Raw genomic sequence first — 14,184 nt, 5'->3', positions numbered from 1 at the left:
CAGTGGATCCAACACCTTCACACAGACCTACATGCAGGCTAAACACCAAACACACATAAACATAAATACATAATACATTAATGACCTTTCTTCTTCTTTTTTTAAACAGTTTCTACACATCCAAAAGCCAGCTCTTTTGTAACAGTTTCACTCCACGGATAAAACTGGCAGGAAAGAAGGTATGTTTCCCCAGTTTGACCAACTCTCTGGAGCTGTCACCCAGCTGTGCGTTTATTCTGATCTTGAAATACTTCCACCTTCCCTCTCCCCTGCCTAGGGACATAGATAAGGTTTAAAATTTTTCATGCTGAAACTCTAAGGAAGAGCTGGTACTACAGCCCACCGTAGACCACTTTCCCAAGCACGCAGGCAAAAAGCCCTGGATTCAGTCCCTAGCAGGAAAGCAGGCTGGCTGGCTCTGGTAAAGTTCAGGGGGAAGTTTCTTTCATGTTGATGTGACTGGTTTAATTCCAATGCTGAGGCCACTATTATTTGAGACAAGGATAATAAGAGGGCTACACATTGCAGCAAAGAAGAAATACAAAATTGTAAATGGTCACATTGTGTTAGTAAGTTAATAGAAATTTAAATGTGGAGGTTTCTTTTCTCTGTTTACCACAAAATATGCTAATAATAATTCTAGATACTAGGAAAGGTGGCAACTTCGGCGTTGGAGTTCCTGGTTGTTCCTTACTTTGGCAAAGCAGGGTAGCCATAAGTATCGAGTGTACTGCGAATGTTTATGCCATTCCTTGTAGCTTGATCATTTTAAAATAATTTCTGATTATTGGTGTGGGAAATTTGAAAGATTCAACAGAAACTTTTGTTGTTGTTGTTGTTATTGTTGTTGTTGTTGGTGGTGGTGGTGGTGGTGGTGGTGGTTTTTTGAGACGGGTTTCTCTTTGTATCCCTGACTGTCCTGGAACTCATTTTGTAGACCAGGCTGACCTCGAACTCAGCCTGTCTCTGCCTCCCAAGTGCTGGGATTACAGGCGCCACCACCGCCGGGTGAATAACCATCTTTTCTTAAGGTTTTTATTTTTGCTAACAAAGTACCATAACTAAAACCAAATTGGGAAGAAAATGGTTTATTTGGCTTACAAATCCTAAATCATAGTCCATTGAGAGAAGCTATGGCGGGAGCTCACTGAGGGGCCTAGAAGCAGGAGCTGGTGTGGGGATTATGGAAGAATGCTGCTGTTGCCTTGCCCGGGCCGCTTTCTTATAGAACACAGGACCACCAGCTCAGGGTGGTGATTAAGAAAACATGACATTTTCTCCATCAAGGTGCCTTCCTCCCAGATGACTCTAACTTGTGTCAGTTGTCATAAAATTAGCCAACATACTCCCCTATACAGTTCTCCTATGCCCCATCTGGATAAGGTTGTGGAAATAAATCAATGAAAGGTGGGAATTAAAAGACTTAGCAGGGCTTGACACTGTGGTAGGCAGGTGTCAAGTGTTAGCACCCACTTTTCATAAGTTACTCGATAGCTAGGACATGGTCTTTGCTGTGGGGAGTAGCACATACTGTGTTGTTCTATCAGAGGAATGATAAATTATCTACTTAATTTTTCAGTCTGCCTCTGAGAAAACCAAAAATGGCCGTGATACATGTGAGTATGTTTGACATATTATTTCATCACTTTTAGAAATAGTCAGCTAATTCATGGCAACAGAATAATGTGAAATAATATAAAAAGGTTCATATAACGGTCAAGACACCCAGGTTCCTTATGTCACCTTTGGAAGGGTCCTTAGCTGATGTTGTTCCTTCACTGTAAGCTGCAGTGAATGGGTCACTTTGGGGGGTCAGGTGGAAAATAGTCCACCAGCTCAGCTAGGATTTAAAGTAAGGCTATAAAAGATTAATGTGCTGTTTACACTGCCTTTCTTTTAACTCTATACTTTTTTTACATAAGTATTTTTATTGTTGTTGTTTGTCTTGTTTTTCAAGTCAGGGTTTTCTCTGTGTAGTCCTAGCTATCTTGGAATTTTGTCTGTATACTAGACAGGCCTTGAACTCATAGAGCTGCCTCTACCTCCTGAGTGCTGAGGTTAAAGGTGTGTGCCACCACTGCCTGGCAACTCTATATTATTTTAACATCACTTTGGCATTTATGTCAGTCCTAACCAGATAGTTGGGTTATTATTCTGTCTTGTCGTTAGTAGAGTATCACTTGTGCCTTTCAGATTTTGATGCCCGTCTAGGTCATCTCTATATAGATAAGTATACCTCTAGTGATATCTCTAAGTGTCTGTTAGATTATCTTAATTGTATTATTTGTGTTTTGCAGCTCTTGGGACTCCAAAGGAATCTGAAAACACTCTTCCCATCCAAGTAGATTACGATGCCTATGATGCCCAAGTGTTCAGGCTGCCTGGGCCATCCCGGGCTCAGCGCCTCGCCACCTGCAGGTTTCCTGTCAGATTCTCTTGGGTGGGGTCATATAAAATTATTTAGTGGCCAGACATGGTGGTGGCACAGGTCTGTAACCTAGCACTCTTAGAAGGCAAATGTTAAAGGATTTCAAGTTCGTTTTTTTTTAAAAAGATTTATTTATTGATTATATGTCCTCAGACACACAAGAAGAGGGTGTCAGAGCTCATTACGGATGGTTGTGAGCCACCCTGTGTTTGCTGGGATTTGAACCCAGGACCTTTGGAAGAGCAGTCAGTGCTCTTAACCGCCGAGCCATCTCTCCAGCTCCAGATTTCAAGTTCAAATCCAGCCTCAGTTATATAGTGAAATTATATCTCAAGAAAAAAGATTAATTAAGAAAACTTGCCGGGCAGTGGTAGCGCATGCCTGTAATCCCAGCACTTTGGGAGGCAGAGGCAGGCGGATTTCTGAGTTTGAGGCCAGCCTGATCTACATTGTGAGTTCCAGGACAGCCAGGCCTATACAGAGAAACTCTGTCTTGAAAAAACAAAATCCAAAAAAAAAAAAAAAAAAGAAAAGAAAAGAAAAAGAAAACCTGAAGATTGTGATAGCACTCCCAGCACTTGGGAGGCAGAGGCAGGTGGATGTTCCTAAGTTCAAGGCAGCCTGGCCTACAGAATGAGTTCCAGGCCAGCCAGGGCTACAGAGAGACTCTGTCAAAAACAAACAAACAAACAAACAAACAAACAAACAAAAAGAAAACCTGAAGGGTGCTCACTTTGGCAGTGCATATGCTAACATTGGAAGCATACAGAGCTTAGCATGGCCCTGCATAAGGAAGACATCCAAATTTGTGAAGTGTTCCTTCTTTTATTTTTTAATTCCAACACTTGTTTGTATTAAAACAGACTTCTAAAACAAAAAGAAACCTGAGAGACTTTTATAAATGCAATGAACTTTGAAGATGTTTAGATTGGAGCTAGAGAGGTGGACCAGTGCGTAAGAGCGCTTGTTCATTCAGAGGACGCAGGTTCAGTTTCTAGCATCCACATGGTGGTTGCTTAACCATCTAGATTTAGAATTCCAGGCTCTCCGAGGCCCAAAGTTGTCTTCTGACCACCAGGTGCTACAGGCAAACATGTGGTGTACCTACACACATGCAGGCAGAACATTTACGTACATAAAATAAATCTTAATTTTTTAAAAAGATGATTTATTTTATGTATATGAGTACATTACAGCTGTCTTCAGACACACCAGAAGAGGGCATCAGATCCCATTACAGATGGTTGTGAGCCACCATGTAGTTGTTAGGAGTTGAACTCAGGAAGAGCAGTCAGTCTCTTAATAACTGAGCCATCTCACCGGCCCTATGTATATATGTTTTAAAATTAGCCCCAGAAAAAGCCATCTTATAGAGATCATGAGAATTCCGTTTGCAGCCTCTGTCCACCTCTTATTTGTCCTGAAGTACTGTCTCAAAATACAGGAAGATTCTCAAACATGTTTTAGTTTTTGTTTGTTTGGCTTTTTATGACAGGGTTTCTCTGTGTAGCCCTAGCTTTCCTAGAACTATCTCTGTAGACCAGGCTGGCCTTGAACTCAGAGATCCCTCTGCCTCTGCCTCCCGAGTATTGGGATTAAAAATCTGCACCACCACTGCCACGTGGTTCAGCTGATGGTCTTAACCACTGAGACAGTTTTCCAGCTCCTAATTGTTTTTTGTTTTTTTGTTTTTTTTTTTGGCGGCGGTGGAGGGGGAGGGGGAAGTTTTTGGGTTTTTGGTTTTGGTTTTTTTCTTTCTGTTTTTGTTTGTTTGTTTGTTGTTTGTTTGTTTGAGACAGGGTTTCTCTGTGTAACCCTAGCTGTCCTGGAACTCACTCTGTAGACCAGGCTGGCCCGGAACTCAGAAATCCGCCTGCCTCTGCCTCCCAGAGTGCTGGGATTACAGGTGTGCACCTCCACCACCCGGCTAAATTTTATTTTATTGTCTATTTTTTTGCTTAGCTTAGATTAGTTTGCTTTGTTTGGCCCATGTTAGGAACTGAACTTAGCCGGGCAGTGTGTGAATGGTTTTATGTGTGGATGGTTTGAGTGCAAGACTATATACCATCTGCATGAAGTGCTTTTTAGTTCCAGAAGTGGCATTGGATCCCCTGTGATGGGAGTTACAGCTGTGAGCCACTGTCCTGGATGTTGAATTCAGGTTTCCTTGAAGAACAGCCAATTACCTTAACCATTGAAACATCTTTCTTGCACAAAGTTTCATGTTTCAATGAGTGTATTATTGTAAAAACTTCTCATAAGGAGAGAGAAAAATATCCTAATTATTTTCTTTCTTTTTTTTTTTTTGATTTTTTGTTTTTTTGAGACAGGGTTTTCTCTATATAGCCCTGGTGGTCCTGGAACTCACTCTGTAGACCAGGCTGGCCTCGAACTCAAGAAATCCGCCTGCCTCTCAGAGTGCTGGGATTACAGGTGTGGGCCACCACCGCCCGTCCCTAATTATTTTCTCATTTTTAAATACGTTTTAAATATTGGCTGCTGTGTTTTATAGCAAATGTTAGACTTCATTTTCTTTTCATCTATATATATTTTAGAATGCATTTTAAAAATCAATTTATTTTATTTTTTTATGTATGGATGTTTTGCCTTCATCTGTGTCTGTAGAAGGGTGTTGGATATCCTGGAACTTAGACACTTGTCAACAGACTTGTGAGCCAGCTGACGTGAGTGAGAGGAAGGGAACGTAGGTCCTCTGCACGAGAGGAGTGCTCTTTGTCACTGCTCCATCTCTTCAGCCCTGCTTCAGCATACACTGTTAACTGTTCACACTGTTAACTGTTCACACTGTTAGCTGTTCACACTGTTAACAATTTTTTTTTTAAGGTAGGGTTTCTCTGCATATCCCTGACTGTCCTGGAACTTAACTTATAGACCAGGCTGGCCTCAAACTCAGAGAGACTCTCCTGGCTCTGCCTTCTGAGTGCTGGTATTAAAGGCATGTGCCACCACTTTCTGGCCAAATAATTTTTTTGTAGGGGCTGGAGAGACATACTGCTTTTTCAGAGGACCTGAGTTCAGTCCCAGCACCCAGTTGTTCCTCTCACAATCTTCCTGTAATTCCAGCTCTGGGCACCTGTATTCACATAAACAGTCCCTAAACAGACTAATACACACAATTAATACAACCTTTTTAAACGTTTTTTTTTTTTCTTGTTTTGATCATTATCTCATGGATTTACTGTGCAGCGTAGAGTGGCCTTGAACCTGGTGATCCTCTCTGCCTCAGCCTCTCAATTGTCAGGGTTATATATAAACTGCCATGTCCCTATTTTTCCTCTTGAGATGAAATCTTACTTTGCTGTCCAGGCTAGCATTATTTCCCATATTGGGAGTTTTAATACTGATTTCCTGAGTATATCTAACTGATGATCTTTGTAGATGTTGAACTCAAAGTCAAAGTGCCCTTTTCATGGCGTTAATTTACCTCTCGCTTGTCAGGTCTGTGAGAGAGCAGGAGAATCACAATCGCAAAAGTGCCAGCTCCTGTGATGTCTCATCCAGCCCTTCCCTGCCAAGCCGTGCACTGCCCACTGAGGATGTGAGGAGCCAGGCTTCTGATGACAGCTCCCTGGGCAAGAGCACCAACATCCTGATGATCCCGAACCCCCACCTGCACCAGTATGAAGTCAGCAGCTCATTGGGCTACACCAGCACCCGAGGTCAGAGTGCTGGAGCAGACAGAGCTGGGGAGGTCTGGGAACTGTTTCTTTGCAGGATTGAGAGGTGAGAGTGGCAGGAAGTGATGGGAGTGGGATGCACGTCTCAATTTTAGTTATTGCCATGCCAGCAGATGGGTATAGATCATATTAGGTGTTGCATGTGTATTGTACTATTTATGTCTTAACCTTTTGTGCATCATCTACAGTGCTGTCTTAGGCCTAGGGTCAAAGGGGTTTGTTATTTTCTCAACTCCATTTGTGCCATACTTAAAATAACAGCGTCCTTTGTAACTGACTTTGCATAGTTACGCTCTTTCTTTGCAGTAGTGGAGATTAAACTCAGGGTAAGGGCCATACCACTGACTTACATCCCTCGTCTGGCATTTTCTTTATTTTCTTTTTGGCACAGGGTCTCATTAAGTTCCCCGGGTTGGACTTGAGATCTCTTTATAGCCTAAGTAGTCTGTGGGCCTGCCATCCTCTTGCCTCAGCCTGCAGAGTTAGCTGAGTTTATAGACCTTGTCACCAGGGCCCAGCTCATATTAAAACCATGGGTTTCTGTATCCATAAAATAAATAGCAGTGGGTTAAACACACACACACACACACACGCACACGCACACACACACACACACACACACACTGGGGTCTGGAGAGGTGGCTCGTCATTTAAGAGCAATTGTTGCTCTTGCAGAGGATCCAGATTTGATCCCTGCACCCACACCATGGCTCACGAGCTCATCTGTGACTCAGGCTCCAAGGGTTCAGTGTCCTGTCCTGACCTGAAGGCACTGGGCATGCGTGAGGTGCCTCGACATACATGCAGAGAAAACACTTCATGTACAAAAAATGTACACTAACATAATCAGATGTTTTATTCTCTTTTTTAAAAAAAATTACTTCTTTATTTTATGTATATGAGTACACTATATAAACACACCAGAAGAGGGCATTAGATCCCATTACAGATGGTTGTGAGCCACCATGTGGTTGCTGGGAATTGAACTCAGGACCTTGGGAAGAGCAGTCAGTGCTCTTAACCTCTGAGCCATCTCTCCAGCCCCAGACTTTTTATTCTTATCATTACTTCCTAGATAATAATACTTACATGCTATTTACATTGTATTAATTGTTATAATTAATGTAGAATTATGTGAAGTAGGTTATATACAAATATGCTATATAAAAGATTAAATATTCAAAGTTGGGCTGATGGAATGATTCTTTGAATCAGTCTCTTCACAAATACACAGACATGACATATATTCTCACTCACTCTCTGATTTTATTATGCTTAATCTTGATTTTATTTTTTGCCTTTTAAATGAGTTGGCTTAGCTGGGTGCATATCTTTAATTCCATCACTGGGGTTGCAAAGACAGGCAGATGTCTGAGTTCAAGGCCAGCATGGTCTACATGTGAGTTTCAGGCCGACTGAAGTTACACAGTGATACACTATGAGACTCTATTTTAAAAAAACAGGCTGACTTAATTCAAGGTGCTAGAGGCCTCAGAGTACAACAAAGATGAATCAGCAGGCTCTAGATGTGGTGGCACACACCTTTGATCCCAGCACTGCAGAGGTAGAGGTAGGTGGATGTTGGAATTTGAGGCCATCCTAGTCCAGGGCTACACAGAGAAACTCTGCCTTGAACCCCCATTTCTCACCCCCAAATTCACAAATACAGTATAAGTAGCTGAATTAAATGAGAACTGGCCATTGCATAAAGTTTATTATAATGTACAACAGGTTCCAGAATAACACTTTGTTCTAGCTGTTAGTAGAAAAAGGTCTTACAGCAGAAAATCCAGATGTTTACATGGGAATGTAAGACGATCACTGTCAGGTGTATGAAATAGCTTACTTTTGCCAGATTTCTCAGTTGCACCTGAGGCCAGGACCCCTCCCCCTGGCCTGGGCAGTTAGCTCCTGAGTTGCTTCTGCTCCCCTTTCTTCCTTTGAAAGCCTTGTCTTCCTTGGCTGTCTCCTTGGTCTTGAGCTATTTTACTCAAACTTTAGGAACTTCTGTTTTACTGCTCCTGAGACCTGACATGGTGCCTCTAGTCACTTCCAAGTTATCTGTGTGGGTATGTGTTGGCAGAGGCCAGAGATTGGATACCCTTGGGCTGGAATTACAGGCATTTGTGAGTTGCCTGACTTGGGTGCTAGGAACCAAATGTGGGTCCTCTGGAGAGCAGCAGTGCTGTTCATGTCTCCAGCTCTGCATTGTTAATCTGCTGTCAAACACTAGGGATCACATGCCTCCTCCTCCTGTATCCTATCTTTTCTTTTTTTTTATTAAAAAGATTTATTAAAAATCTTTTAATAAAGATTTATTTTTCTGGGAGGCAGAGGCAGGTGGATTTCTGAGTTTGAGGCCAGCCTGGTCTACAAAGTGAGTTCCAGAACAGCCAGGGCTATACAAAGAAACCCTGTCTCGAAAAAAACCAAATCCAAAAAAACCAAAAAAAAAAAAATTTTTTTTTATTTTATGTATGTGAGTATACTGTAGCTCTCTTCAGACACACCAGAAGAGGGCATCAGATCCTATTACAGAGAGCTGTAATCCACCTTGAGGTTGCTGGGATTTGAACTCAGGACCTCGGGAAGAGCAGTCAGTGCTCTTAACCGCTGAGCCATCTCTCCAGTCTCCTGTGTCCTATCTTGTCTCTCCAGCTGTAACTGCAACTGTAGTTCATAGGCTCCTCTGACTTAAAAAGACAAAACCAAGTATGGCATAGTGGCATACACCTTAAATTCCAGATGGATTCAGATGGATCTGTGAGTTCAAGGCTGGCCTGGCTTACATAGTGAATTTAATGCTAGTTAGGGTTCCAAAGTTGAGGCCCTGTTTTAAAAAAACAAACCAATAAGCAGAAAAGCCCTTTTATTTTTGAAACAAGTGAGAATAAAAGGCATACAGGAAGATTGTTGCACATCTGCTCTTCCCAGTGGTAACACTGTGTATGACTATAGTGCAGCAGCAAAGCCAGAAACTTGACACTGGTACAATTCATAGAGCTTACTCACTTATGCTGCACTCATATGTTTTGTGTGTTTTTATCATGTAAAGGTTCATCTTACCACAACTGCAATTAAAACACAGAACAGGGAGCTGGGTGTGGTGACACACTCCTTCAATCCCAGCACTCCAAAGGCAGAGGCAGATCTCTGAGTTCTGGGCTAGCCTGGTCTATAAAGCAAGTTCTAGGACAGCCAGAGCTACCATACAGAGAAATCCTGTTTCAGAAAATAAAGAAACAAGAAAGAAAGAATAGTTGTGCAGCCAGGCCTGGTGGCACAGGTCCATAGTCACAGCTTCTGGGGAGGCTGAGGCAGGAGGGTCACAAGTTCAGTGCCTGTCTGGGCTGCATGGTGGTTCAAGCCCAGCCTGAGCGATGAAGAAACGCTGCCTCAAAAAGTAAAAAGTAAAAAAGTGGGGGTGTTTGGGAATTTGGTTCAGTGGGAGAGCGTTCACCAACCATGCAGAAGTCTCAATCCCTAGTACCCTGAGGAGAGAAAGCTCAAGAGCAAAGCTGTTGTTCCCCCTCCCTCGTGCAAGCATGCAGAGCCCTCCCCTCTGCTCATCATTGTCCTCTAAAATTCCATTACTTAAGAATGTGTGGGTGGATGCACTTCTGTCTGATTGTTTTTACAGCCTCAGCAATACGTATGCTCCCAGTTGCCCCCTCTTGCTGTGGAAGGAGTCCTAATAGGCAGGGAGGCTTTTCCATGGCCTAGCTTGTTAACAGTGGAAACTTTGAGCTCCTGGGACCCAACCATTTGGCAACAAGGTGCATTTATCAATGAGGAACCATGATGTTGTGCTGTATATGCCTATAAATATTTTTGATGGTTGGATATTTTTTAAAACTAGCTGAAAGCAAGAAATTTCAAAGGAGAAAAAAGCAGGTATTTATTTATATGATTAGAGAGTATAACCTACATCACCTACATCAGCAGTATTTATATCTTAAATGCAAAGAGTATTTTATTTTAAAATGTTCTCTGCATTTTTGAGACAAGGTTTCATATAGCCCAGGCTGGCTTCAGATTCACTGTGTAGTCATTCTATCATGTGTGTCCTTCGGATTAAACACCGGTCACCAGGATTAGTGACGAGTTCCCTCACCTGCCGAGCCGTCTTGCCAGCCCCCTTTTCAGACTCTCATTTTACTATTGCCCAAGTTAGCCTTGAACTTGAAGCAATCCTCCTGCCTTTTCCTCCCGAGTGCCGGGACTGTAGACGAGCAACATCCTACCCAGCTGACTTTCTTCTTTCACTTTCATAGTAATTAATTAGGCCACATGTTCTATTTGATAAATCAAAGCACCATTCATTAGTGTACAGTGTATTCTGTTTGGTTCAGAAAATGATCAATGACTATACTTTCAGTTTTGAATGAGTTAACATATTAAGCAGCAAAAATAAAAGGACAAATACCAAGTAGCAGATAGAAGCACTGGACAGACAGCAGAGCATTATCAAATCAGGAACACATCCAGCAGAGCACAGGAGGGACCTTTCTCTACACAGAGCCAGGGGCCACACTAAACTAGGGCAGCAGCTATTTGAGGACACATGACATAAGCATGCTTGAGTCTGAAACAAGGGAGGGACTCCTCACTCTGAGTGCCAGTTCAACCGTGAATTTACCAATGTAATGTGTGTGTTGTAGTGAAAGGTCGTTTTTGCTTTGATAGAGGACATCACTGTGTACTCTGACCAGTCTCAATAATTAGCCTCAATAAATAATACATTCAGAGAGAAAGAAAAGAAGAAAGAAGGAAAGAAAAACAGACAGTGTTTGTGAGCAGACTTGTTCTATAACCCCTTTGATTTTTCCAGGCAGGGTCGCACAGAACAGCCTTTCTGGCCTGCAGCTCACCATATGTAGATCAGGCTGGCCTTGAACTCAGAAATCTGCCTGTCTCTGCTACCCAAGTGCTGGGACTATAGGTGTGTGCTGTTATACTGGGCTCAAACATTAATTTGTATTGCTTTGCCCACATAGAGAATATATTGACCCCATTCCCAAGGAAGATAACTCAACCCCCATCATACTCACTGCATCCAGCCCAGTGTTCATAGCCCCCTAGCAAGATAGGGGAATCCGTTAGGTTTGTGTGTGTCTTCACGGCGACAGGTCTTCAAAATACTTGAAAAATAAGCAAACCTAAACATGTTTTATTTCTTCATTCACAGTTTCACTCATTCTCTTACTTCTGATATTTATGATGTCCTAGGTTTTTGCTAGCCTTGACTCATCCATCTACTAAATTCTGATTTCATTGTGGCTTTGTGCTTTGTTTTGTTCAACTCCATGATGGCCAGCAGATGTCTTGGAGAACATGATAGAACCACCCCAGCGGGACTCTAGTGCACCAGGAAGGTTCCACGTGGGCAGTGCAGAGTCCATGCTGCATGTCCGACCTGGAGGATACACACCTCAGAGAGCACTGATTAACCCCTTTGCCCCCTCAAGAATGCCCATGAAGCTCACCTCCAACCGAAGGCGCTGGATGCACACTTTCCCTGTAGGTAAGATGGCTGCTCAGGTAAGAGCCTTGGACTGTGAGTTCCTAGCTCTGGTCCTTAGCACTAATCACCCATGTGACTTTAGTCAAGTACCTCAGCTTCTGTGAACCCCTTGGTCGGCCAGCGAGATGGACATGCCTGCCGGGCTTTTCACAGGGTTCTCAGCGGAGCCTTTGAACACACACTTGAGAGCAAGCTCTGTAACTATCAGCTGTGTTAACCTAAGGGCTTTGTTTGTTTGTGTGAAAGGGCCTGTGCTTTCCTGGCGGCCTCATTTCCACCCACTTAGGTCACTTTGTCATTTCTCAGGGGCCTACGACAGGTGAATAAAAATAATTATTTTTCCTTTTTTTTTTTTTTTTTTGGTTTTTCCAGACAGGGTTTCTCTGTGTAGCCCTGGCTGTCCTGGAACTCACTCTGTAGACCAGGCTGGCCTTGAACTCAGAAATCCTCCTGCCTCTGCCTCCCAAGTGCTGGGATTAAAGGTGTGTACCACCACCGCCCAAAATCTGACCTCTTTTAATTCTGTCTTTTTTTGTGCTTAAGCACCATTGATTCCTAGAGTTACACTTGTTACTTTTTGGTTTGCTTTTGTTGTTGCTGATTTTGTGTGTGTGTGTGTGTGTGTGTGTGTGTGTGCATGAGTGCGTGTGGTGTGTGTGTGTGCGCGTTTGCTTGCTTGCTTGCTTGCGCTTTATTTGGTTTTTTTTTTTTGAGCTAGGTTTTCTTTGTGTAGCCCTGGCTGCCCTGGAATTCACTCTGTAGACCAGGCTTGCCTTGAATTCAGAGATCCGTGCCTTTGCCTTTCAAGTGCTGGGAAAGAGGTGTACTAAGAGTGTGCCACTATGCCTGGCTTGTTATTTCATTTTTTTGTTTTTGTTTCCTTCTCTTGTCATCTTTTAGTCCTTTTATACTTGTCTTTTTCTGTGTGGCATCTTCATAGTATTCATGAAACTGAAGGTTCCAGATGTTCCTAACACATGACATGATAAAGCATGGGGCCTGCTTGGAGGAAGCCTCTGTGGGAGCCTGATAGTCCCTTATGTATGTTCCTTTTGCTGTGCTCTTTGTCAGATCTCTCCAGTATCCCAGCAGTTGGGAAGAAGGAAGAGTATGTTTTTTGTGTGCAGCCTGAGCTGTCAGGTGGGAATAACATTCAGTGGTTCTTTGTGTGCGTAGGACCTTCTGGAGAGGCCATCCAGATCCATCATCAAACCCGGCAAAACATGGCAGAGCTGCAGGGCAGCAGGCAGAGGGACCCCACCCACTCCTCTGCAGAGCTGCTGGAGTTGGCATACCATGAAGCGGCTGGAAGGTGAGGGGTTGGCACCATGCTCTGGACGGTAGCCCAGCACAGCGCTGAACAGCCGGCTGATGAAATGACACACAGTGACTTAGAACACACTCGGGCAGGACCCTCCTTGGTCAGCCAGTGTCATTCCCATCCATGGTACAAGCAATCAGCCTGGCACTTTGCCTATAATATTACCAAGACCCTGCTCAGGTATATTTTGAGCTTATATTTTGTAAACTTCCTAATTTTCTTCCAAACCTTGGTCAAAGGTACAAATGAGCTATCTCTTTTTTATCTCAAAGTTTGCCTATGGAACACTGGGACAGGTTGTCTTAGACAGCCTTCCGGTGACTTGGCATGTTGGTTTTTGAACAAAAGCCTTATAAAGCCTCTGAAGAGTCAGTGTAAGAAGAAAGTCACTTAAGCCTGATGTGCATCACCCCGGTTTCCGCCTGGACACACTGGTCCTAAATTGCTTTAGGAAATACTTTACAAAGAGCATCCTTCTTGGTCCCTTCCTTAGACACTGGGCATCTTCTTTGCTGGGGGTTGTTCATGGGAGGTCTGGACAGTGTGTCACCCTCTTCACCAGGTTTACTCTGGTACATCCATTCGAGCATTTTATATCTTTCCTTTGTTATTAAGTGGGGAGACACGGGGTAGAAAGGATCTAGCGTGGTGGTAGATAAGCAACAATGGAGGGTGTCCAAGGCTGCCACAGAATGACGCACTATGTGATGCTTTGATGGATCCTAAGGACTGAATATCAGGCCTGTTTTTCATGATCTTTTCCTTTTCCCATATGTCCTCTCCCACACGATAGGATACAGGGTGAGCAGGAAAAAAAATGTGATGATCTACATTAATTAAGCCAGGTGGCCTGGCTTTGTTCTCTGCAGGCACAGCACTTCCCGCCAGCCTGGTGACAGCATGTCCTTGAACTTCAGTGGAACGGAAGAGCTTTCTGTCAGCTTGCTTAGCAACAGTGGCACAGGTAACTCATCTAAGAAGAGTTGGGATGCTCTGAGCAGCCTCACATCTAGAAGTGACACAAAGGCCAGAAAGGCAGGACCATGTCTATTTTGGGGATCTTTTCAGCCACAACTCTGGGTGACCTATTTAGAAGCTATGCTTTGTAATACATGGATTATAAATGGACTGCGCATTGTATTTTTAGCTGAGAGCATGTTGGTCAAGACATATTTATCATTGCTTTGTCAGGGAGTCCTAACTGAGGGTTTGT

General features: G+C 43.3%; 1 protein-coding gene and 1 pseudogene across 14 annotated transcripts in view; both read left to right on the top strand.

The window, feature by feature from the left end:
* The window catches only part of Depdc5 (DEP domain containing 5, GATOR1 subcomplex subunit), a 123,511-nt gene that overhangs the window by 45,398 nt on the left and 63,929 nt on the right, over positions 1–14,184 (top strand). For all 14 annotated transcript variants that reach the window (XM_052198164.1, XM_052198163.1, XM_052198162.1 and 11 more), the window contains 7 exons: positions 110–179; positions 1,580–1,616; positions 2,298–2,418; positions 5,888–6,108; positions 11,447–11,650; positions 12,827–12,962; positions 13,841–13,935. In XM_052198164.1, the coding sequence (XP_052054124.1) occupies positions 110–179; positions 1,580–1,616; positions 2,298–2,418; positions 5,888–6,108; positions 11,447–11,650; positions 12,827–12,962; positions 13,841–13,935 (884 nt within the window). The remainder of the gene's footprint in view (positions 1–109; positions 180–1,579; positions 1,617–2,297; positions 2,419–5,887; positions 6,109–11,446; positions 11,651–12,826; positions 12,963–13,840; positions 13,936–14,184) is intronic.
* LOC127696981 (uncharacterized) lies at positions 3,158–3,256 on the top strand (annotated as a pseudogene).

The sequence above is a fragment of the Apodemus sylvaticus genome, chromosome 11, assembly GCF_947179515.1.
Source record: "Apodemus sylvaticus chromosome 11, mApoSyl1.1, whole genome shotgun sequence".
Lineage (NCBI taxonomy): Eukaryota > Metazoa > Chordata > Mammalia > Rodentia > Muridae > Apodemus > Apodemus sylvaticus.
This window is presented reverse-complemented; position numbering and strand designations above follow the sequence as displayed.